The 26,907-nt window shown below is 42.1% G+C and overlaps 1 protein-coding gene across 1 annotated transcript in view; it reads left to right on the forward strand.

Moving 5' to 3' along the window:
• LOC109864391 (TBC1 domain family member 22B-like) overlaps positions 1-26,907 on the forward strand; it is a 170,981-nt gene that overhangs the window by 17,743 nt on the left and 126,331 nt on the right. Inside the window, exons 6-7 of the mRNA XM_031798280.1 lie at positions 10,830-10,900; positions 26,468-26,596. Coding sequence (XP_031654140.1) covers positions 10,830-10,900; positions 26,468-26,596 — 200 coding nt within the window. The remainder of the gene's footprint in view (positions 1-10,829; positions 10,901-26,467; positions 26,597-26,907) is intronic.

The following is a 26,907-nucleotide window of genomic DNA, read 5'->3' on the forward strand; positions in this document are numbered from 1 at the left end:
GTTCTTCTCCTCATAGACAAAAAAATTGCACGTGTATGCACACACAGAATCAGCCAAAACAAACAGCTTGGAACCCCCCTTAGTTGGTTTGTTACACATGTGTTGTTTTAGGCCAATTCTGGCCTTTGAGGCTACCATCCTCTCATCTATGGACAAGTTCTGGGCGGGCTGAAAATGGATCTCGCAGGCCTCAACCATGCTGGGGTAGAGAGGTTTGACTTTGCAGAGCCTGTCAAACCTTGCGGTGCCTCTCCTCCTGTCATTCTCATCAACTTCTGGGTCACTGATGTGAAGCGCCTGTGAGATATTTAAAAACCTTGTAGAGGACATGACAGTGAAAAGTAGCAGAAAAGGTCTGACATGGAAATGGGCTTCCATGCCTCTTTCTTTCCTGCTTGCTTCCTAGCCTCATACTTGTTAGTATTACACACCAGGGAATCAACAACTCCCGGGGTGAAAAACAATTGAAAAAGTTTCATGGGGCTGTATTTTGATGTCATGTCGAGCTGAGGCCCTGGTGGCCTTTTTGGTTGGAATATTGGAGGACGTGGCTCCACATCCTCCTCCAGCACAGAGTGCCATTTCCCCTCTACCTCTCTGCCAGCAGTTTCCACACTTCCCCTCCGCTTCTTTGTTACTGTCTTCACACCTCTAGATGGCCGGGCGGGGGTAGGTGTGGATGAACCCGTTTCAGTGGGGGATGGGCACCTTGGCACCAGGGGCTCCCAGCCGGAGTCGCTATCACTGTGAAAGTGTGATTTTCGTTCAAAAACGAGGACATTTCTAAGTGACTCCAAACTTTTGAACAGTATTGTAATTAAATTGAGGGTTAATATAAATAATCATAAAACATATTTGGTTGCAAATCTGGTCTGCACTTTATTTTTTATTTTCCATTATTTATTATGATTAAATAGCCTGCCTAAAATAAATCACGAGTCTGGTTAAGCTACGTAGAATTGCATTAAATTAGCTTCAAAAGGTTTCCTCAAACAATAATAATAATAATAATAATAATAATAATAATAATAATAATAAAAAGCCAGCTAGCTCTGATAAGAAAGCTAAAACAAGCTAACTCATTGATACTGCTTTGGCCTGGCCTCAGGCAGGGGTCTAGTTAAGCAATGACTGATAACTGATAAAAATACATGGGCTGCATTTTGAAATGGCACCTGGTCAAAAGTTGTGGAATATTGGCCTATGACAAATAGACTGCCATTCCAGACACATGTTCATCATGATCTTAATCTAATGTCCTTTTTTGCGATAAAATTGAACCACCTTGAAAGAGGCAAGTCTGGCTAGTTCTGTCCCTCCCTGCCTTCTGACTGAAACATTTGATCTGCACCATTTGGAACAGTGTATATTTTATCCCTGTCCTTCTGCTTTTTAATGAGTGTTTTCAGAAACCCTAGTATAGATGCCAGCGTGTAGTTGTGTGAGCTGGATTTGCGAGTCACAGCATCAGCTTTTACAGTTTATTTTGAGAGACTAAGAGCGGCGAACACCAGCCAATTACCTCTCTCTGATGGCGGAAACATAGCCGTTTCCATGGCGATGCTCTTTCCTCTGATTAGGTCTTGCTTAGACTTTCTCTCTCCTACTCTACCTCACTTCATCCCTGGCAATCTTCCCTGGACACTAAACCCCTCCCTCCCCACATACACTCCCGTTTTACTCCCTGCCCTTTCTCCTTTCTTTAGCTGACTTGCGTTCCCTCTTTCTTCCTCTTGTTAGTCTCTGACTCTACCTCTTCTCTTTCTGCTGTGTCTCTCTCCATCTCTTTTCATCTGCTTCTCTCTGCCTGCTACAGTTGGGGGAGCTGCTGATCTATGGAACTCCTTCTCTTGCTGAAGCCTCTAAATGCTACTGCTGCTACTTATCGTTTTTCTCTGCATATCTGCCTTTCTCTGTCTCTTCTTACACCTGTCTGTGTCTCTGTCTGTGTCTCTGTCTGTGTCTCTGTCTGTGTCTCTGTCTGTGTCTCTGTCTGTGTCTCTGTCTGTGTCTCTGTCTGTGTCTCTGTCTGTGTCTCTGTCTGTGTCTCTGTCTGTGTCTCTGTCTGTGTCTCTGTCTGTCTCTGTCTGTCTGTGTCTGTCTGTCTCCACAGTTACAGTTGACAATCCTGTTACACAGCCATTTCCCAATATTATAGGCTTACCACCACAGCCATGACATTCTGTAGTTCAATTGAATTCTTATGTCAACTATTAACTCAATTAGTACATTTTTTTGTATCTGTACGGGGGAATGGAATTTCTGATGCATCTCTCGGTTGTGTATGAAAATATGATCCTCCAAAATCTGGTTTTCAAGTAAATATGCTCAGGGTTTAGTCAAGAGAGTAGATATCCCAGGTCAAGCACCGGATGGCTAGTTAAGTTGTCTTTTAAGACGACATCATCCAATGATGAATACCCCCCTGGAGAGTGGAACGTAGATTAGGAGCGCAAGACACTCCTCTCTCAAAAAAACAGAAACGGCATCTCCGTCTTGGAGAGTTGAACCACTATAGCAGCTAAAGTTTCTGTCTGGTGTGGTACACTATTTCACACCTCAGTGGTCATTTGAGACCAGAGGCTAAATGACAACTACTGTGATGATTATGTCTCTCATGGCGATGCCCTAGGCCTAAAGCTGCTCTACTGTGGCAGGTCTCACCAGGCAGGCTGTCATGTGCTAGTTGTCTCTTCTGATTGCTAATTCCTTTGTGCGTAATTACTTGGCACACAGTCAGCTGTTTTGTCACCAATACCAGTTGTTTTTGCCTGTCCATGCCAGTTATACAGTGGGGCAAAAAAGTATTTAGTCAGCCACCAATTGTGCAAGTTCTCCCACTTAAAAAGATGAGAGAGGCCTGTAATTTTCATCATAGGTACACTTCAACTACGACAGACAAAATGAGAAGAAAAAAAATCCAGAAATTCACATTGTAGGATTTTTAATGAATTTATTTGCATATTATGGTGGAAAATAAGTATTTGGTCAATATCAAAAGTTTATCTCAATACTTTGTTATATACCCTTTGTTGGCAATGACAGAGGTCAAATGTTTTCTGTAAGTCTTCACAAGGGTTTCACACACTGTTGCTGGTATTTTGGGCCATTCCTCCATGCAGATCTCCTCTAGAGCAGTGATGTTTTGGGGCTGTTGCTGGGCAACACGGACTTTCAACTCCCTTTATTGAAGAATCACTACTGTTGACCAATCACAGATGAAGGGATGTAGACTTCGGCTTGCCTCCACGTTTTTGTGAACCCAAACAGCCGCAAAAACCCTTACCGAAGTCCAAAACTAACAAGAACGTCACAAAATGTTGTCATAATATACAGTGCATTCAAAAAGTATTCAGGTCCCTTGTCTTTTTCCACATTTTGTTACGTTATAGCCTTATTAGAAAATGTATGAAATATGTGTTTTCCCTCGATTTACACACAATACCCCATAATGACAAAGCAAAAACAGTTTTTTGCAAATGTATTAAAAATAAAATACTTATTTACGTAAATATTCAGACCCTTAGCTATGAAACTCAATGTTGAGCTCCGGTGCATCCTGTTTCCATTGATCATCCTTGAGATGTTTCTAGAATTGGTTGATTGGAGTCAACCTGTCGTAAATTCAATTGATTGGACATTATTTGTAAAGGCACACACTTGTCTATATTAGGTTTGTCGTGGAAATGTCCTCTATTTACCAAATCATGGGAGCAAACCACACACACACGTCAGAGTTAGTTATAAAAGTCCATCTTTAATTATATGAGCTCTATCACAATCCTGTGACTGTCAGATAAATTCAGTGTCTCCCCCTGAATTCTCTGAGAGCCCCCTTACAATGCAACTGAGTTCCTTTTAATAGCAAAGACACACATAGTCAGACAGCATAGACATAATTCATCGTTCAGCTTTGTCTCCTTTCCCAAACCCCAGAACCTTAAACCTATTCCTCCATATCAGCAGGCATATATCAAATTGTCATTTAGATACAACCCACTCTAAATACAAACTCACGGAGAGGAGGGTGAGGCTAAAGGTTAAGATAGAAACAACATAAGAGGGAGCATAGAATGATTCCAGACACTGCAACCCTTCTTTCCCCACTAGAAAAGGTAGGGAGTGAAAGATATGTTTACACATGATGACACTTTGACCTCTCCCCTCTCAGCGGCCCATGCAACTTAGTTTTGACATAGAACAGATAACTGCAACCTCACCACAGAATTACACAAAAATACCATTCTGATGGGAAGTAACGTACACACATTTCATGAATATTGAACATCTTACAAATGTTACCAACAAATTCTGATCCTTCCACGACAGGTCCCAGAGCAAAATCCAAGCCATGATGTCAAAGGAATTGTCCATAGAGCCTGATCTGGGGAAGGGTCACCAAAACATTTCTGCAGCATTGAAGGTCCCTTAGAACACAGTGGCCTCCATCATGCTTAAATGGAAGACGTTTAGACGCGTCATACCCAAGTCATACCCAAGACGACTCTAGGCTGTGATCTTTGCCAAAGGTTCTTCAACAAAGTACTCAGTAAAGGGTCTGAATTCTTATGTAAATATGTTTGTTTTATATATTTTTTTAAACAAATGAGCAGAAATGTCTCAATCAGTTTTTTTTCTTTGTCATTATTGGGTATTGTGTGTAGATTGAGGATAACAATTTAATCTATTTTAGAATAAGGGTGTAACGTAAATTTAGAAAAGGTCAAAGGGTCTGAATACTTTGTATGCGCAAACTCCTCCGAATTGTTTCGGCTGGGAAGCATGCGGATGCCTTGACGGTGGTAGTATGACTCACTAGATTACAGTGGCAGCCTGGCAGAACTTTGTCTTCCCATAGTAGGTCCAAGAGTATGAACTCCCCATGAACCAAATCACAAATAATATATAGATCTGGGGGCCTCTTCGTAATCCCTGCACTCAAAACTGCCACTTCGTCTACAGTATACTTTAGAACTTAAAACATTTCATTTTTACTCAGCCTCGTTAAAAAGCTGGCATCATACACACACTTTAGAGACTTTAAGGGAGAAGTTTAAATAAGTTGGTTTTGAAAAGTGTCATCTGAAATTAGAATATTGTACGTTAACTTCACGGGTGAAGTAGGATAATTTATAAGAAGCAGAGGAATTTATAATGCAATCAGTTTAAGAAGCCGACCACCTCTCTCGGCAGTGACTTTGAGAGGCCGGGCTAGGGGGAGTTGACTGGGTCCTTACTGTACCGTTCACTTCCCAGTCACCAGCACTATATCTCACCATGGCTGCGTCCCAAATGGAACCCCATTTCCTATATGGGCCTAGTGCACCATATATGCTTGGGTCAAAAGTAGTGCACTTTATAGGGAAGAATAGGGTGCCATTTGGGACGTAGACTACATTTCATCGTCCAGAAGCCAGGTGGTAATACGGAGGAGTATCTTTTTACTGGACTCCCATTAGTTCACGAGCCTGTCATCACCAGCTGCTTGTCTCTTCGTCCTTTACCTGAGTTAATAGCATGGTACTCTGTCTCTCACACAGACAGACTCAGTGCTTAAGGTTTAGAGCATCAGCTAAAACTTTTACAGCGCTGAATAAATGCGTCAGGCCGGATGGCATTCTTGTTAGCCATGATAGGGATGATGTGGTGGTAGGCCCTAGTTTGTCTGCTGGGGATGTTGTCTTGGGCTCCCTGCGTTGGAAGAAATGGGGATCTGCCTGCCACTAATATTGTAGCCTCTCCGCATAGGTTTTACAGGACTACACAAGACACAAAGTGCAGCAGGATGTTGCTCGGGATGTGGAGTTAGGCTTAGCTCTAATTTCTTTATTGGGTTGTTGTCGGCCATGATAGGAATAGGCCTACGGGATCTGCTGTCACTGTCTGATATAGCCTATCACTTTATGGTTTTTCTCAGCCTATGTCTGACACCGACAAGGAAGTGTTTGTTTTGTAGTGTCTGTCTATGAATGTGAGCTGTGTGTGAGGACCTCTTGGCTGTCTGTCCGCCCCATTGCCCTCTCCATCTGAGTCGTGTCTGACTAGTGCATGGCTCCGGCCTGCCAACTGTCTGCCTCCCTCTGCCATCACTTCCTCACTCAATCAGCACACAGACTGACAGCTCTCATCTTTCCTGATAAATGGCCTGTCTTTCTCTGCCTTTAAAAAAAAAAAACTTTTTTTTTTATTCCTCTCTTTCACGCACACACACAGGATGTGGACTCAAATCCAAGCACTTGACTCTCCATCTGGAGATTTGAACGACACAATCTGTGTTGGGATTGTACCGTACATTATAAACATTGCAATATTGAAGGTATTTAGCGTCCATTACTTCAACTTCTCCCATAGGGATACAGCTGTTAAAATGCTTAAACAGGAGGTACACGATGTTACGAAGTACCGGCGTGGCCACAAGCGAAAATGTACTGTAGCCAAGGCCTATCCCGTGTGAGCTCATGAATAAACCATTAACGCAGTAGTCTAAAGGACTAGGTGTCTGGGATAGGAAGTGACCTCCGGGGGAGAGATTCTATGACGCAACACAGTGCTTCCCTTAGGATTTAGTGAACATGACGGTTTGTTTTAAAGCTGCTTTCCTTCTGCAATTCTACACCCCTCATATTGTTGCAGGTTTAAAGTTCATTTCTGCCAAGTCTACACACTTTCAATGTCTTTGCTATAGAAATAGGCCTACAGTATATTCTATTTGTCATTAGTCTGTGTTGGCATTTTCATTTGACTTGGCCTGTGTCACCCTGTCTAGGATATGCCTTTTCTCGGTTTCTCTTAGATTATCCTCATAGCTCACAGGCACAATGCCTACTGACTGACTGCGTGCTTTTCCTCATAATCTCACTCAGGGCTCTGAGACTTCTGATTTGATTTAGCCCTGGGTCCACGTCCCTTGGGGACCTTGTTCAACTAGTGTTTCAGGCTTTGCTGTTTTATTCTAATGAACAAGTGATATATATTCTTGAAAAAGCGGTGTTTTCCGAGAAACGAGACGGCCACTAATGAAACGGCATTTGCAATTTAAGACCAGGCTCGAGGAAACTGAGCAAGGTCGTGTTTCTTTCTCCGTGTAGCAGGAGCTCCGGATGGCATTTCCTCATCCGTGCGCTGACTGAGTCAGCTCGGGAGGGGATGTTGAAGGGGCATGCAGACCACGTATTAAATCATATTCTATTACCTTTTTAGAGTGCACTCATGTTAACCATTAGTGCTCTACTTTCAACCAGAGGTACCCATGTACTGTTGACCTAATCCCTATGCGTGAATAGAATGTCATTAGAGATTTCCCCAGTTTTAGATTTTTCGAGTAGTGTTTTAGAATGCGTCGAGCACAGAGGGCGTGTTCCGTCTGTGATGTATGGCTGCAGCGGGCAGATGCTCTCACACTGCTGGCCAGCTGGTGCCAAGTAAATGTCTGACCTCCAGCCCTCCCAAACACAGAAGCCTTGCACGTATGGCCATGAGAACGGTCGTCTTTCCAGGTCATCAGCGCCCGAGGAGAGAGAGTGTGTAAGTCTGTGTCTGACTCTCTCTCCCCACTGTGAGATTAATGTCAGTTGGGAAACAGGTAGTTTAATTAACGGCTAGTAAGATAAATGAATCAATTAATGCGGCGGACTGCGCAGATGAGGGTTCGAAGGTGCAGAGTGCGGACTGAGGAGAGACACCGTTGAGTAGCTCTGTAATTCATTGAGTGGATTCCTTTCCCTATTAAGTTTCTTCCCTCCCTGTAAAGCCTTGGGGTTCGTTAAAGCTGCCACCTCAGTGTAACTGTGAATGTGGTGTGGTTTTCCCTCCACTCTTTTTTTTCTCTGCTCCCTTCCTTCTCTCGCTCCTCCCTCTGCTCCCCCTTGCACTCCCCCGTCCTGCTGTCTTCTCTCATCCCTCTTTCTTCTGCATCATTTCATCATGCTTCTCCTCTCCTTCCCAACAGCTGCCCTGTGGCTCTAGAAGGTTAGGTTTGGGTTAATTACCAAGCCCATGCCATTCAAATAATCTCCATCAAATTGTATTGGTCGCGTACACATATTTAGCTGATGTTATTGCAGGTGTAGGGAAATGCTTGTGTTCCTAGCTCCAACAGTCCAGTAGTACCTAACAATACACACATCTAAAAGTACAAGACTGGAATTAAGAAATCTGTAATATTAGGACTAGGAGCAATATTAATATTAGAATATTAATATTAGGAGCAATTGTTGAAAAGGACGGCGTTGACGTAGAATACAGTATATACATATGAAATAACTAAAACCTTATTTAAACAAGTGACCAGTGTCTATGTGCATAGGGCAGCAGTCTATGTGCGTGGTAGAGTAACCGGGTGACGGTGACTAAGTTCAGGGCCGGGTACTGGGTGGAGGCTGAACAGTGATGGCTAATTTAACAGACTGATGGCCTTGAGATAGAAGCTGTTTTTCAGTCTCTCGTCCCCAGCCTTGATTCACCTGTACTGACCTCGACTTCTGGATGATAATGGGGTGAACAGGCAGTGTGGGTGGTTGTCTTTGATCTTTTTGTTCTTCTTGTGACACCGGGGGCTGTAGATGTCCTGGAGGGCAGGCAGTTTGCCCCTGGTGATGCAGACCGCACCGACCCTCTGAGCCCTGTGGTTGCGGGCGGTGCATTTGCCATACCAGCCGTTGTTACGGCCTGACGGTATGGTCTCAATGGTGCATATATGCATTACATTAGTGTTTCAAGAAGGCGTATGCTTTACGTCCTGATAACTATATACATTTCCTGTCTCTACCTGCTAGTGAGCCTCGGGGCTTCTGTTTAAAAGCTTTATTCTGTGCGATTCCATACTGATGGGTTGCGTCCCAATAATCTCCTTCCTCCTGAAGTGTGCACTTGTTCACATCCCTTTATGGATTTGAAAGGATATGACTGGTATACGGAAACCAACTATAGCCCGTGCCTACACCAATTCTGTCCTTTTAAACATGTGGGGAGTAGTGAACAATTGCACAGTTCAGGAAGAAGGATAGATTATTGGGACGCGACCATAGTGTGCTGTGGGCTGTGATTCATTATAGAATCTATGTACCTCACCAGAGGCCCTGGAGATACGGAGAGGTAACATGGAACAATTTCTAGATCCTATAGGCTTTATATAGTGAATGCTTGATTTCTGGCTTTTTGCTCTCTTCTGGAGAAAGTTTTTTTGAATCTCATTGGGAATGAAAATAAATAAAAGGGTAAATGGATGAAAAACAAACATGCTCAGAATGTAGCCTTGCCTAAGTGGCGATGGTATACAAAGCAGTAGTGATGGGCTATACAACGTATTAGTAGTTGTGTAAGTGGACACTCGATGTAGCCAATGGACTAATCCAGGCCTTCCTGTTTAGAACGGGCCAACATTTCCCATTGCAATATCGGTCACTAACACAATATTGTCTTGCGTTTGCTTTAGAACTGCCCGGCAGTAATTTGGAACAAATCAACATGTCTGCTGTGTTGTACCAGTTTTGCGCCAATGCTCTGAGCAAGAGTGGAGATGCGAGCTTAGGCCTGAGTCAGAGATGCTTTTGTTTTTACATGGAGGTAGGTAGAGTGGGAGGGATGGAAGGAGAGGTGTAACGATAGAAAGATGGAGAGCAAGGAAGAGTCGGAGGGAGAACGGGAGGGGCGTTGACCTGTTTTGCCTGCCGTTGTCATCTCATTTACACACATCAGTCCCCCCGCTCTCCTAACACGAGTGAGACAATGCACAATATGCAATTACACTGAAGAGATTCTTGTTGAATTTGTGTGGAATTTTGATTGGAATAGGCAGGCGGAATGTTAATGATGCAGTCCTAAACTTTGGTTAGGCTGAAGCGAAGTTAGATGCATGGCCGTTGGTGAACTATGGTTGAATGACACAGGTGAAGGCCTTGTCTGTGTCCCAAATGTCACCCTTGTATTTCATTTATAGTGCACTACTCTTTACCATGGCCAATAGCACTGCCCACTCCCGCAGAGTTTGAAGTATGCAGTGGACATTATGTGAAAGAATCCAGAATTAAACCATGGCTGCGTCCAAATGGGACCCTATTTCCTATATACAGTAGTACACTGTTTTTGACCAGAGCACTAATGTGATGTGCCCTGGTCAAAAGTGCACTACATGGGGAATAGGTTGCCAATTGGGACACAGCCAATATGAAGAATCCAGCATAAACCATATTTTCTGGTGGTTTTATAGACCCAGGGGGAGCCCCTCTTTTCCAATTTAAAAGTCCAATTTGCATCTCTGTGAGATTGATTCACATTAACGCTCGTGGGCCCCAGAACGCGGCCTCCTGACCATGTGGTGGGAAACCTCTTTAAACCAGTCAAATGCTAATGTTATGGATGTCAGAGACAGATGAGAAGCTTTGGGTTTGGAATTCATTTGCATTTGTAGGATATCAAGAATTTTGGGGAAAATACACTCCAAATCAGAAAGCTTCATGGTGTTGTCTTTCAAGGAAATATGTTTTCCTGTAGAGCCAACATACGTTTTGGGTTCATTTCCTGGCATCACGGTCTATGTATGTGTTGGATAACAGGCAATTCGGAGTCTTTGGGGGAAATAGGCTACACAGTAAATACGCATGGCGCTGTCTTTCCAGGAAATATGTTATCCCCCTACGCAAACATGAGAAATGCCTTAGGCTGATGGTCTAGGTGTATCTGTATCCTAAGGTTTTGTAGTATAATATGTAATTGATGAAATTTGTGTGTTCAATTATTGTCTTTTTTCTTTCTTCAGGCAAAGAATCTCAGTGGTCTTGTATGTTCTTTGAAAATGTCATAATGTAATTCTCTGTCTGTTACCCTTTCAGAGGAATTACGAAAGTTGAGCTGGTCTGGAATTCCGCGCCAGGTTCGTCCAATCACGTGGAAGCTCCTTTCGGTAAGTAAGGGTGTTTTCACATATAGTCCTCTTTAAAATAACAATCTCAGTCATATTTTAATGGTGTTTTCACACTTGGTCCCTTTCAGCAAATTTTTCTGTACTCTGTACATTTTTCGTTCAGTGTGAGCACTCAAGAGAGCCCCTGAAGCGAACCGAACTGAGACCATCTCGAGAGGGGGGGCCATAGCCTATTTTGGGTGTCCAGTCAAATGTACGTGTTAATAGTATCTTCTGATAAAATATGAGACATCGTAATTGGTAACTAAACACAATCTATTAGCTTCCAAAATGTAATTAGGTACAGTTGAAGTCAGAAGTTTATATACACCTTAGCCAAATACATTTTGCACAATTCCTGACATTTAATCCTAGTAAAATTCCCCTGTTTTAGGTCAGTTAGGATCCCCACTTTATTTTAAGAATGTGAAATGTCAGAATAATAATATTTTCAGCTTTTATTTCTTTCATCACATTCCCAGTGGGTCTGAAGTTTACATACACTCAATTAGTATTTGGTAGCATTGCCTTTAAATTGTTTAACTTGGGTCAAACGTTTTGGGTAGCCTTCCACAAGCTTCCCTCAATAAGTTTGTGTGAATTCTGTCCCATTCCTCCTGAAAGAGCTGGTCTAACTGAGTCAGGTTTGTAGGCCTCCTTGATCGCACGAGCTTTTTCAGTTCTGCCCACACATTTTCTATAGGGCTGAGGTCAGGGCTTTGTGATGGCCATTCCAATACCTTGACTTTGTTGTCCTTAAGCCATTTTGCCACAACTTTGGAAGTATGCTTGGGGTCATTGTCCATTTGGAAGACCCATTAGCGACCAAGCTTAAACTTCGACTGATGTTGCTTCAATATATCCACATAATTTTCCGGCATCATGATGCCATCTATTTTGTGAAGCGTACCAGTCCCTCCTGCAGCAAATTCAAAAAAAAAAAATCTGAGGTCTTGGCTGATTTCGTTTGATTTTCCCATGATGTCATGCAAAGAGGCACTGAGTTTGATGGTAGGCCTTGAAATGATTTCACAGGTACACCTCCAATTGACTCAAATGATGTCAATTAGCCGATCAGAAGCTTTTAAAGCCATGACATTGTTTTATGGAATTTTCCAAGCTGTTTAACCTGTGTAGGACCAGAACTCCTTTCCGCTAGCGGAATCCCTCGCCAACAGCCAATGAATTTGCAGGGTGCCAAATACAAATCAACAGAAATCTCATAAATCAAATTTCTCAAACACACAAGTATTAGGCACCATTTAAAGATAAAATTCTCGTTAATCCAGCCACAGTGGCTGATTTCAAAAAGGCTTTAGAGCGAAAGCTCCACAAACGATTGTTAAGTAACCACCAACTCACAGAAAACCCTGCCATTTTTCCAGCCAAAGAGAGGAGTCACAAAAAGCACAAATGGAAATCAAATGAATCACTAACCTTTGATCTTCATCAGATGACACTCATAGGACTTCATGTTACACAATACATGTATGTTTTGTTCGGTAACGTTCATATTTATAGCCAAAAATCTTATTTTACGTTGGCGTGTTTATGTTCAGTAGTTCCAAAACATGCAGTGAGATTGCAGAGACCTTTAGATAAAATTCTCCTGAAAGGCCCAGTCAACTTAATGTATGTAAACTTCTGACACACTGTAATTGTGATACAGTGAAATAGTCTCTGTAAAAATTTTTTGGAAATATTTACTTGTCATGCACAAAGTAGATGTCCTAACTGACTTGCCAAAACTATAGTTTGTTAACAAGACATTTGTGGAGTGGTTGAAAACGAGTTTTAATGACTCCAACCTAAATGTAAACTTCCGACTTCAACTGTATGTTTACATTGCCAAAGCAAGTGAAGTAAATAATATAAAAGTAAAATAAACAATACAATTTAACCGTAAGAAGTACTCACAGAAGTCCAAAAGAATAGATATCACAAAAATAAACTTTTGCTATTGACCAAATACTTATTTTCCACCATAATTTGCAAATAAATTTATAAAAAATCCTACAATGTGATTTTCTGGATTTTATTCCCTCATTTTGTCTGTCATAGTTGAAGTGTACCTATGATGAAAATTACAGGCCTCATCTTTTTAAGTGGGAGAACTTGCACAATTGGTGGCTGACTAAATAGTTTTTAGCCCCACTGTACATTGTTTAATCTGCAACATGTTTCATAATTTTCTGCAAGCCTAACAGTTTCTCACCACCACGGGAGGACACAGTATTACAACTGTATTACAACTGAAAAGACGGACATTTGCTCAGTACATTGTTTTCACCGAGGAAATGTACGAGTCTGCAGTTAATGATAATGCAGAGGATTTTCCGAAGGTTGCTGTTGTCGCTTATTCCATGGTAGTTATTGGGGTCACAATTGTCTCCACTTTTGTGGATTGGGGTGATCAGTCCTTGGTTCCAAATATTGGGGATGACGCCAGATCTAAGGATGATGTTAGTTTTGGTATTGCCAATTGGAATGTTTTGTCTGTATGTTTGATCATTTCATTGAGGATACCATCAACACCACAGCCTTTTTGGGTAGCAGGGTTTTTATTTTGTCCTGTAGTTCAAGGTTATTTGAGAATCCAGTGGCTTCTGGTAGTCTTAAATTGATTTGTATTTGATCATGTATATGTTTTTGCTGTTTGTTCTTTGTTATAGAGCCAAAAAGATTGGAGAAGTGGTTTACCCAAACATCTCCATTTTGGGGAGATAATTCTTGTTGTTTTTGTTTCGTATTTTCCAATGTTCCCAGAATTGGTTAGTCTATGGATTCTTCAATTACATTGAGCTGATTTCTGACGCGCTGTTCTTTCTTTTTCTGTAGTGTATTTCTGTGTTGTTTTAGTGATTCACCATCAGGTTTTCCGGGTCTGTGTGTTTATGGTTGGACAGGTTTCTCAATTAATTTATTAGATTTTTGTATTCTTCATCAAACCATTTGTCATTGTTGTTAATTTTCTTCCGTTTTCAATTTGAGATTTTTTAGATTTGATAGGGAAGCTGAGAGGACAGATGGAGATTTTCTACTGCCAAGTTTACACCTTCACTATTACAGTTGAAGGTTTTGTTCTGGAAGTTGTCTAAAAGGGATTGAATTTGTTGCAGAATAGTTTTTTGGTAGGTTTCGAAACTATATTCCTTCCATCTATAGCATTTAATATTACTTTGATATTGCTTTGATGCCTCATGATTATTTTTCTGTTCAAGTTGACTGATTTTGCTGTGATCTGATCGAGGTGTCAGTGGGCTGACAGTGAACGCTCTGAGAGACTCTGGGTTGAGGTCAGTGATAAAGTAGTCTACAGTACTACTGCCAAGAGATGAGCTCTAGGTGTACCTACCAAAGGAGTCCCCTCAAAGCCTACCACTTGACTATGTACATACCCAGCGTGCGACAGAGCTGCAGGAGGTTGTGACCCGTTTTTGTTGGTTATGTTGTGCCTAGGGGGCATACGGGGGAGGGAATGCTGTCAACTCCAGGCAGGCATTTGTCCCCCTGTGTGCTGAGGGTGTCAGGTTCTTGTCCCGTTCTGGCATTTAGGTCAACACAGACTAGTATGTCCCTGGAAATAATAGCTTCTCCATCCTGGAGGGGGAAAATCAGTCTTCATTTTAAACTATGGGGATTCTAGTGGGGGGTTATAGGTAGCAAAAAGGAGGACATTTTTCTCTGTTAAGATAATTCCCTTTTCAATTTCTAGCCAAATGTAAAATGTTCCTGTTTTGATTAATATGATGGTGTGAGTTAGGTCTGCTCTATACCAAATTATCATAACCTCTGAGTCTCTTTCCTGTTTCACACCTGGTAGTTTAGTGGATGGAACTACCAGCTCTCTGTAACCTAGAGGGCAACCAGTGGGTCCGTCTCCTCTATACCAGGTTTCTTTTAGGATGACAATGTCTGTATTTCCGATTTCTGTGGTGAAGTCCAGGTTCCTGCTCGTGAGGCCAAAGGCAGATGGCCTTGGTTATTCCAGGATAAGAGAATGAAGGCTTTGTGGTTCCATAGTGTCCAATGTGGTTGGTCCAGCTCCACCTGCCTTACCTCCAGCTCGGTCTCTCTCTCGGTCTCTCTCTCGGTCTCTCTCTCGGTCTCTCTCTCGGTCTCTCTCTCGGTCTCTCTCTCGGTCTCTCTCTCGGTCTCTCTCTCGGTCTCTCTCTCGGTCTCTCTCTCGGTCTCTCTCTCGGTCTCTCTCTCGGTCTCTCTCTCGGTCTCTCTCTCGGTCTCTCTCTCGGTCTCTCTCTCGGTCTCTCTCTCGGTCTCTCTCTCGGTCTCTCTCTCGGTCTCTCTCTCGGTCTCTCTCTCGGTCTCTCTCTCTCTGTCGGTCTCTCTGTCTGTCTGTCTCTCTCTCTCTCTCTCTCTCTCTGTCTGTCGGTCTCTCTCTCTCTCTGTCTGTCGGTCTCGGTCTCTCCTTGTGATTCATGGAGATGAATAACGTTCTTTACCCGCATTTAAAAATTAATTGCCAGGCACAAATAATGTATTCACGAGACAGAATATTTACTCATTAAGCTATTGTTGCAGTTTACAGTGACCAAACTAGTGGGTGACTTCAGTCTGGTGATCACTGCAGTGTGTGGAGCATTACTTTGAGTGGTGTGACTTTCACATTAATTGCTGTGTACACAGACAAAAGCTTATTATGTTGCCTAGGGGTATGGCAAAGATTTTGTTAACACAAATGAGTGTCAGAGGTCCCCAGTTCTGTCTGAGGGGCTGAGATGCAGTGGTGTAAAGTTCTTAAGTAAAAAATACTTGACTACATTTACTTGAACACTTTTCCTAACGACAATAATGTACTTTTTACTCCATACATTTTCCCGGATTCCCGAAAAGTACTCATAACGTTTCGAATGGTTAGCAGGACAGGAAAAAGGGGGGTAATAGATACTTTAGGGAAGTAATGGGTTACAGTACATTGCACTCAGTCTGGGATTTGTCTGTCAGTAGAATCACCTTGTCTTTTGCTGATGATGGTAGCACAACAATCCAATAGGGCTATCCGATTCAGATTAGTCATCAATATCCAAATTCAATATCACCCTATCAGGTTGCGCTTCTGGCTCTCAACGGCTTGGTGTTCTGGGTTCCCTTAGACCCCCAGACTTGTCCCACAGAATGTTGAATATAGGCCTATGCTGTGCGACAGACACATGAGCGATGCAAGTGTGTGGCTTGCAAAAAGAAATGGAAAGGGAGGAGATGGAAGGAGATGCCAAATCCCTGCAACATGCCATCCTTATCCTCCCCCGAAGGATCCTGGGATATCTGAACACTCCCCCGACCTTTTAAATCCTCTCTGTCAAGATGCGGTCTGCGATAGACAGGAGAGCCTCTGAGAATCTATTCTCCACCCTCTACCGCTATTCCATAAACTTGGAGCCACATAATAAAACTTCACTCTCGACGCGTCCCCCGTGACCTTCTCTGCTCCCGATCGTGCCGTGGATATTCAATTTGTTCTTTTCCAGAGGCAGGTTAGGGCAAGCAGTAGTTCCTCCTCAGAAAAATGCCTGCTTGTCTCTTTCAAAGTTGTTAATACATTTTAATGCTGCATCACCTTCCACCCCCGCCAGTTGCATTTTAACACCTGACTGCACAAATTATAAATGACTGTCTCAATCCTTATTAGGAAACTGAGGGAATTATAAGGTAAGAAAACAGTGAATGAGTTTATTTTTATTTTTATATCATCATTCTACCTCTCCCTGGGCAGTATCTCTTTACGCTTAGCTACGCTACAGTTATGTTTAGACTCATCTCTGTCTGTGCCATAAGACACAGAGGAAGCTTCCAGCCCTATGAAAAAGAATGAGCTTTTCTGGAATAATAAAGAGCTTTTAAAGAAGAATCGTCCACTTGGGTTCCAGTGCCTGGAGGAAGTCAATTAAGTGGATTTTCAGTGTTAAAAATGGCTGAGCCGCCCGTGGCAATGTGTACACTTTCCTAATGGAGCGGAATTGTTAAATGTTAAGTGCTGGTAAAGCAGCAGCTGCAACTGGCTTTGTGGTATTGATGTGGCTGCAAGGCCAGATGTGATATATATATATAGCCTGGTGTAGGGCTCATAGTTAGCACAGCATCCTAGCTATAGCATTTAGGCCTATGGATCATTCTATATCAATCAAGGGTCTTTTTCCAAAGCTGTTTTTGATTGATTTCATATGCAATGAGAGATATAGAAACTATCTTGAAAATCAAATCTCTGCACTCAAAACAACTTATATTTATATATTTTTAAAATGTATTTTTCCCTCTAACAAAAAACATCAGCTATCTGAGCAGCTAACCGATCGCTGCAGCTGTACATAGTCCATCTGTTAATAGCCCACCCAATCTACATACCTCATCCCCATATTGTTTTTATTTACTTTTCTGCTCTTCTGCACACGAGTATCTCTACTTGCACATCATCACCTGCTCATTTTTCCCTCGTGTTAATCTGCTAAATTGTAATTATTTTGCTAATATGGCCTAATTATTGCCTTACCACCTCACGCCATTTGCACACACTGTATATAGACTTAATTTTTTTTTATTGTGTTATTGACTATATGCCTGTTTATTCCATGTGTAACTCTGTTTTTTGTGTCTCACTGCTTTGCTTTATCTTGGCCAGGTCGCAGTTGCAAATGAGAACTTGTTCTCAACTAGCCTACCTGGTTAAATAAAGGTGAAATAAAAAAATAATAAACCATGCCACTAAACCAGAAATGTAGCAGCTACAACCAGCTTAACTATGGTCCAAACACTTTCATGACCATATTTCATGCCCCTTGCTGGTACTTCTCACAGAAACCATCACCATTTTATCCCCCAACACTTTCCCTGGTTGCCACTCAAAAATGTAATCTATCACTTTTTTTTTTAAATTCACTCCAAATACACAGATTTTGAGGTAGGGTGGCGTTTTACGCCAAGTTACCTGATTTTCACGTTCCATTTTTTTGGGGCGTCGAGGCAATGATATTGTGGTGGTGCAGTGCCACCTGGTTAGCCCGGGTAGCACACACAGCCATGTCTAGTTCACCTGTCTGACCTTCATCTGCCTATGTCTGGCTCGTCTGTCATCCTGACTCGGAGCTGGAGCTCCACTCTGTTGGACCCATTGTGTGGTGAGGGTTGGTGTGTGTCTCTTCTTGGTATCCCTCTTCTGTATATGGGCATGTCTTTCTGCGTCTAGTCCTGTGTTTGTGTGTTAGTGATTTTGCCATGAGAATTAAAACAGCAGGGAATCATCTTTAAACAAGAGCGATGACTCGTCAGGCCTCTGTGGGAGCAGACGGAGCTGCCGTCACCGTTTGAGGCGCTGTTGTTTTAATGAAAAATCAATTCTCTTCATCCTGCTGACTTCACACAACCTGCTGCACACACACACACACACACACACACACACACACACACACACACACACACACACACACACACACACACACACACACACACACTGTTAAGACTTCAACAAGCCTCTCCAGCGCTCCACTAAGTAGATTTTTGTTTGTCAGTTCCTCGCTAGAAAATAAAGATTTCATTTACTTCCCAAATTGATTCCTTAAGCTTATTTTTTAGTGGGAGAGCGATGGGAGAACAGATTGTGTGTTTGTGTCAGGTGCCAGCCTATGGATTGACAAAGCGATTATTGGAGAAAATAATCAACAGCAAGTTAAAGGGGGTCTTTAGATGTATCTAGGCTGGCCAGCTGTGATAGTTACCTACTGACTGTCAGCACCTTATAGTTTTACTTTCCCCTCTTCAAAAACTTTCACAAGGGCAAGGCTATTGATTCTTCTAATTTTCTGAAGCACAAGAACAGATAGTCAAATTAAATTGGCACCCTTGCATTATTCAATTTCTTTTAAGTAAAACAATAAAATGACAACTTTTAGTGTTTGCAACTGCACATGACCTCAAACTGGAATTTAGATTTTTTTTTACTGTAAGGAGAAAACGAATGATTGAATATTCATATTTAGTTGGTTGGAGACAATGGTTTGTCCTTTGCTGTGTAATTTCTCACCTGATAAGTTGCAGGCGCCTACATGAGTAAAAATATCCCTGGGGTCAAGCTTCCTCACATCCAGGATCTATATACTAGGCGCTGTCAGAGGAAGGCCCAAAGAATTGTCAAGGACTCCAGTCACCCAAGTCATAGACCGTTCTCTGCTACTGCACGGCAAGCGATACAGGACCAGAAGGCTCATTAACAGCTTCTACCCCCAAGCCATAAGACTGCTGAACAACTAATAAAATGGCCACCCTGACTATTGACATGTACCGGTTTCCCCTGTATATAACCTCGTTATTATGTACATTTCTTGTTACGTTTTTTTGATTTGATAGATTCAACTTTTTTTTTTAAACTTTAGTTTATTTTGTCAATATTTTATTAACTCTATTTCTTAAACTGCATTGGTGATTAAGGGCTTGTAAGCATTTCACTGCAAAGTCTACACCTGTTTATTTGTCACATGCGCCGAATACCTTTTGATTTGAAATAGCTATTCAACCAGTTTTGGAAATGAATAAACAGAACATTCTTCATTGCACTCCATAGTAAAAGTGTAACTGTGCTAATGTATTTGATTGCATCTGTAAGTGTGGTGGATGGAAGTTTGTTGAATTTAGTTCGAATTGCAGTGACTGAGCAATCTAACAAATCCCAGAGTGGACTGTAGTATCATGCATGAACCAGGGGTTGGAACCTACATTTATTATCCAATCGTTTCGGTCTGATCAAATCGAAGTGTATTCACATGCGCCGAATACAACAGGTGTAGACTTTACAGTGAAATGCTTACTTACGAACCCCCAACCAACAATGCGTAATTTTAAAAGCAGCTTTAAAACAACAATTGCGAGACTATATACAGTCGTGGCCAAAAGTTTTGAGAATGACACAATTATTAATTTCCAAAAGGTTTGCTGCTTCAGTGTCTTTAGATAATTTTGTCAGATGTTACTATGGAATACTGAAGTATAATTACAAGCATTTCATAAGTGTCAAAGGCTTTTATTGACAATTACATGAAGTTGATGCAAAGAGTCAATACTTGCAGGGTTGACTCTTTTTCAAGACCTGGCATGCTGTCAATTAACTTCTGGGCCTCTGATGGCAGCCCATTCTTGCATAATCAATGCTTTGAGGGTGTCAGAATTTGTGTGTTTTTTGTTTGTCCAACCGCCTTTGTCCAACCGCCTCTTGACCACAAGTTCTCAGTGGGATTAAGGTCTGGGGAGTTTCCTGGCCATGGACCCAAAATATCAATGTTTTCTTCCCCGAGCCACTTAGTTATCACTTTTGCCTTATAGGCAAGGTGCTCCATCATGCTGGAAATGGCATTGTTCATCACCAAACTGTTCTTGGATGGTTGGGAGAAGTTGCTCTCGGGGGATGTGTTTTTATGCAAAATTGTGAGTGAGTCCACTCCCTTGGCTGAGAAGCAAACCCACACATGAATGGTCTCAGGATGCTTTACTGTTGGCATGACACAGGACTGATGGTAGCGCTCACCTTGTCTTCTCCGGACAAGCCTTTTTCCGGATGCCCCAAACAATCGGAAAGGGAATTCATCAGAGAAAATGACTTTACCCCAGTCCTCAGCAGTCCAATCCCTGTATCTTTTGCAGAATATTAGTCTGTCCCTGATGTTTTTCCTGGAGAGAAGTGGCTTCTTTGCTGCCCTTCTTGACACCAGGCCATCCTCCAATGGTCTACACCTCACTGTGTGTGCAGATGCACTTACACCTACCTGCCTGCTGCCATTCCTGAGCAAGCTATGTACTGGTGGTGCCCCGATCCCGCAGCTGAATCAACTTTAGGAGATGGTCCTGGCGCTTGCTGGACTTTCTTGGGCGCCCTGAAGCCTTCTTCACAAGAATTGAACCGCTCTCCTTGAAGTTCTTGATGATCCGATAAATGGTTGATTTAGGTGCAATCTTACTGGCAGCAATATCCTTGCCTGTGAAGCCCTTTTTGTGGAAAGCTATGATGACGGCACGTGTTTCCTTGCAGGTAACCATGGTAGACAGAGGAAGAACAATGATTCCAAGCACCACCCTCTTTTTGAAGCTTCCAGTCTGTTATTCGAACTCAATCAGCATGACAGAGTGATCTTCAGAGAATCACTGACATGTCTGCTGGTCCTTTTGTGGCAGGGCTGAAATGCACTGGAAATGTTTTTTGGGGGGATTCAGTTAATTTGTATGGCAAAGAGACTTTTCAATTCATCTGATCACTCTACATAACATTCTGGAGTATATGCAAATTGCCATCATACAAACTGAGGCAGCAGACTTTGAAAATTACAAAATAAAAACGAGCAGAGAAAGCTCACACTTTATAGTTCAAAAAGACAGTTTGATGATTTACTTGGATTTGACCACTTTCCTCTCCAATCCTCTGCCATCTTCACTAGTGGGGTTACAAGGTAGGATTAGGGGTACATTTTGAATTGGACAGGAGGACACCTAATTTCAGGAATTTAATTGACCTAACTGTGGTTTGTGTACCTGCCTGGCTTTAGAGCACATCTGCTCACAACTATGACAGTCCTGACTCCAAAGGAAGAGACAATCCTCTTGAACCTACTTGGAATGCTTGCGCTGATCAAGAATTTATTACTATTGACAGATTTTTCTCTTCACCTACCAAATTGCTATGTTTTATGTGCTCTCTACTGTATCCAGCTAACCACACTGCCAGCCCACCTCCAACATTCTCTAACCAGTTTGTGACTTACTCAAACTGTGCTTGTACTGTTTGACGGAGTGGTTTGAAACTTTTGAAGGACTCACTCCTTTTGACTCGCTTCTATTCATGTTCTGACTCAATCACTGCTTGAAATTTCTAAAGGTTGGTGAAGTCCAACATGTTCCATCAATAAAGTAACCAATCTCTCAATTCATGAATGAAACTTCCCCCCCACATCCTGATTTAACCCTCCCGTTGTGTTCGTTTCATGTTAATTATGTGTTCCCGCCCCATTATTGCTGATTATAAATCTGTAATACATATATTATCACCTAATGTTGTTAGATCTTTTTATCAACTTAAGTTCTTGTGAACATTACACGTTTTGAACTTCTATTTGCTCTTTATGGACTGTAGGCCTCATAGACCTGAGCTCATACAACTTGCTTTTGAGTTAAAAAACAACAATGTATGGATTATTTTGACTGTAACATACTCCGATGAAACCTATTGTGCTATTTATCAGACCACTTTGTCAAAGTTTAACAAGGACTCTCTCCTCACCAGTGTCATGATCAAAGATATGATCAAGAGCCTCACATACAGTATATCGTTTGGTAATTGTGCTGCCACAGAATGAATTGTGAGCAAGGCCTCAAAAAAGCTTTATATACCAGAGCTGCGAGTGAAGTTCTATATATTAATGAAGCAATGTTGAGATTGTTTGTGAGAATGCCAACAGGTGGGGAAAGATTATTTTTGGGGGCGTTGCCATGGAAGCCAAGAAGGGGGTGGTTCACATGCTCAAATGTGGTGGTCTGGGGAGCAAGTGTGTCCATCTGATGAATTGGCATGTGCCTGAAGTCAATTTTAGACATTGTCTCACCCATTCATTTCTAATGACCGGTCCCTTTTGACTGGAAACACCCGAAGTGTTATGAAAATCATCAAAATGTATTTTGTGTGGACAAAGTCATGGAACCGTATGACAATCAGATTAAATGAACTACATTTTTCAGAGAGAACTTGTAAGTTGGTCCAATTCGACTGGGACACAGCAGGAGGGTTAATGGAGTTTTCAAAAGGTTTTGACCCCACCCAACCTAGCTATCCACTGCATATCTCACAGCAGTAGCACTCGGATAATACTTCTGAGTCTCTTGAAAGACTTGAACTTCCTCTGTCACCAACATTAGAATAGCAACCCTCACCTCCTCCCTTTTAAGGCACATTATCAAGTCAGCGTGATTACATGGACATATGGTAATGGCCCTTATAGCCAGTGCTCAGGGGGCTGCCTGGCACACATACGTCTTGTTGTAAGAGCTATTTGTTGTGCCGTGGGAGTGAAGAATGGGCACAAGCCTCAACTGCTCCAGAGATGAATGGTTTTCTGGGGCTGTAGATTTCCAGGCAATCAATTACTGTATCACTATGGGCCTAGTCTACACCAGCAGGACTAGACTTATGATGTATACTGTAGCTAGATACATTCTCACTGGAGGAGAGGTGTGTTTGTATCCGGTGTGTGCGAGTGTGTTTTCAATGTCATACCATTGTTAGGCCCTCGACCCTCTTTGCATTAATCTCTGCCCATCTGTTGTTGAATGTGGGTTGATATGAAGAGAATAATATGGCCAACAACCTTAACAGTTCCCTTTTCAAATTCCTCTGCCATACTGAAACATTTGCTGATGCAGTGGACCTGTGTCTCCGTAGTAAAGTGCTCGAACAGTTAGTGTGCGTCCCAAATGGCCCCCTCATCCCTACATAGAGTAGTGCACTACTTTTGCCCAGCCTGGTGCCCACTGGAGCGCAGTCCGTTTTAGCAGATTTAAAGTGATTGGAAGTTACTGTATCCCCTAACATAGTTCTCACAATGTGTGTGGATGCATGGGTGTGTATGTGCATATCTAGACTAGACAAGTGTATAATGCTAGGCTTGTGATGAATCGTTCTCGACTACTCACAAGGCTAGCGTGGGCAGGTTTTTTTTCTCTTCTCTCCAGTGAATTGATTCAAATATGTATGTTTGACTCAAAGTATAGGGTGGAATATGCTTGGGTGGTATCCAGATTATCATACCTTCAAACAGACCTTGTGCCGTACTGGGATATTTGGTAATACCGGCACTGGACACAAGGGGCGCTGTTTTCAAACCCCACTGTAATCCGAAGGTTAGCAATGCTAACGAGTACATGTAAAAATCCATAGAGAATGAGAACTAAATGCGAACGAGTGCATTGCGAGCATTTTATACAGTCATTTTGTATATGAACTAAACCCTACAACTATACAAGTATCTAAAAAAAGCTACTTAGTTTTTGGCATGCACAAAACAAATATATAACAGCAAGGCTCTGGATCCAGGAGGGGTTTCTCTGCTGTTACCAAGTGAAGCTTGATTTTGGAAGAAGCTAACCATTTAGCTAGTGAGCTACTTAATTGGAAAACCAAATGCACGTCTTCAGAGCTTTTAGCACACTTTAGACAGTTAACTTAATCGTTATAAGACATCTATCTGACAGCCACTTACTTGGGAATTCCATATTGTATGTAACAAGATCACCTGGTGTGTGCTGCACAACAGTGAGTGACTCACAAGCAATTTCCCTAAAAAAAATGTAGGCACTGAGCAAATTTCAGGTCTGCTGAGTGCAAACTCTAACTTTTTGGAATTTCTGTGCAACTTCTGGCCCGCGTTTACTGTGAACACTGACGCTGTACTCACTTTAGGTTACAGGTATAGTGGCCAAGTAGGTTGCTGTGGCTATTTGATCATAATGTAGGCTTATCCGAGTGGCTTAGCATAAACTATGGAGAAAATGCATCGCAGTACATTTTAAAATAGAATTAGCTGTTCTGTATTTCAGCCTACAGTAGCCAATGTGTGGTGTTCAATGTAGGCCTATATTCCATAAGACTTTTCAAAGAAATGTAGCGATTGATAGTAACCTGTTTATCCACTTGTCTCTCAGACAAGGTGACTGAACATGTTGTATTTGTTTGCAAGAAACCACTTTACAAAATGAAATGCATAAATATTCTCATACCATTATTACGGATGATCAGGCAAATTATGCTACCCTTTATATATTGGCTACTTATATTTTGAAACAGGCTTGAATAAGCTAACACTGCCCCAAAATACAACACTGCCCCTTGCAGATAAAATGCTCTTTACCTGACTTGCATTTTCAAAGAAGGCTAGAAATGCACGTGTTGTGCTCTTGTAGGAAGCAACCACTCCGACATTGCTGACTAGAAATGAGGTATAACTGAGCTAATAACTCACTGACAGAATATGAACAAATGTACACCTGGCTACATGCAGTTGTTGGTTTGATTGCAAAACAAACGTATCTATTCGCAAACCACTCATTCTGTAAACACAGTTCAAAGTGAATAGTACAGATCCAAGTATGGCAATGGTCTGTTTGCGTATAGGGATACTGTAGCTCTGATTGGTTATGGTGCACCGGTCTGTGTAGAGTATGGGCCTGAGTTGTCAGTCAATGCAATAGAATCCTACTTCAATGCACTTTGCGAGAATCTCTTGCATAGTTGTTTTGTTTCGGTATGTTGCATTGAAAGTGACTAATATTGCGTTGATTCGTTCACAATTCACACAGCGGAGGGAAATGTTGATAGTGTTGACTAAAAGGGCTGATATTTCTTCTGTGCGTCAGTCTCGTGGGGCTGTGCGTGCTTAGAGGGAACATTGCTCACAAGGCTCCGGTCTCTTGTGTTGTGTGCTTGTAAAGTGAAACCAGGTGACTGGGGACTACTGGTCAGTGGTGGAAGAAGTACCCAATGTTCATACTTGAGTAAAAGTAACGATACCTTCATAGAAAATGACTCAAGTGTAAGTCACCCAGTAAAATTCGAATTTATTTTTTAAATGTTTTCTTTTTTTGAATTTTACCCCGTTTTCTCCCCAATTTCGTGGTATCCAATTGTTTAGTAGCTACTATCTTGTCTCATCGCTACAACTCCCGTACGAGCTCAGGAGAGACGAAGGTTGAAAGTCATGCGTCCTCCAATACCAACCCAACCAAGCCGCACTGCTTCTTAACACAGCGCGAATCCAACCCGGAAGCCAGCCGCACCAATGTGTCGGAGGAAACACAGTGCACCTGGCAACCTTGGTTAGCGTGCACTGCGCCCGGCCCGCCACAGGAGTCGCTGGTGCGCTATGAGACCAGGATATCCCTACCGGCCAACCCCTCCCTAACCCGGACGACGCTAGGCCAATTGTGCATCGCCCTACAGATCTCCTGGTCGCGGCCGGTTACGACAGAGCCTGGACGCGTAAAATTGTACTTGAGTAAAAGTATTTGCTATGAAATATACTTAAGTATAAATCATTTCTAATTCCTTATATTTAGCAAACCAGACCACATCATTTTCTTTTTACTTTTATTTACGGATAGAGAGGGGTAAGCTCTAACACTCAGACATAATTTACTGATAAAGCGTGTGTGTTTAGTGAGTCCAACATATCATATTTTGGTCGCAGGAATGGCTGAAGAAGTGCAACATTTAATTTACTATGCGATGTTCAACCAAAACTCAACCTTTCTATTTTCAGTTTCTACAGATTTTAAATTAAAAGAAAAGGCAGGCTGACGGATGGGACTAAAAACAAACAAAACTAATGTAAAATATACTCTGTCCGTAAAATGTTTATAGTATGTATATTCTGGTAGTAGAATCCTAGGTTATGTTGTCCAATTAGCGGGGTTAGGGGAAATAATAAAATGAAAATTTAAAACATATCTTTTTTTTAAAGGAGTGGAACTGGCTTCGAGGTCCTGAGTTGAGTTTGAGGAGCCTATACTATCCTAGTGTTTTCTTCCCAGGGTTACCTTCCTGCCAACACAGAGAGGAGAGAGAGCACGCTACAGAGGAAGAGACAGGAATACTTCGGTTTCATAGAACAGTACTACGACTCGCGCAACGAGGAGCACCACCAAGACACGTACAGACAGGTAAGATGCTATGTATGACTACACACACAGTCACATTTTGTCACTCTTTATTTCTTTCTCTCCTTCCTTTTTTCGCTCCTCTTCTCCCCTGTCTTTCTGTATACCTATATCCACTGAGACGATTTTATTTAACCTTTATTTAAACTAGGCACATTAGTTACAATGAATGCCTACCCCGGCCAAACCCTAGTGACGCTGGGCCACCCTACGGGACTCCCAAACACGGCCGGTTGTGATTCAGTCTGGAACTGAACCAGTGTCTGTAGTGACGCTTCTAGCACAGAGATGCAGTGCCTTAGACCGCTGTGCCA

The sequence above is a fragment of the Oncorhynchus kisutch genome, linkage group LG19, assembly GCF_002021735.2.
Source record: "Oncorhynchus kisutch isolate 150728-3 linkage group LG19, Okis_V2, whole genome shotgun sequence".
Classification (NCBI taxonomy): Eukaryota; Metazoa; Chordata; class Actinopteri; order Salmoniformes; family Salmonidae; genus Oncorhynchus; species Oncorhynchus kisutch.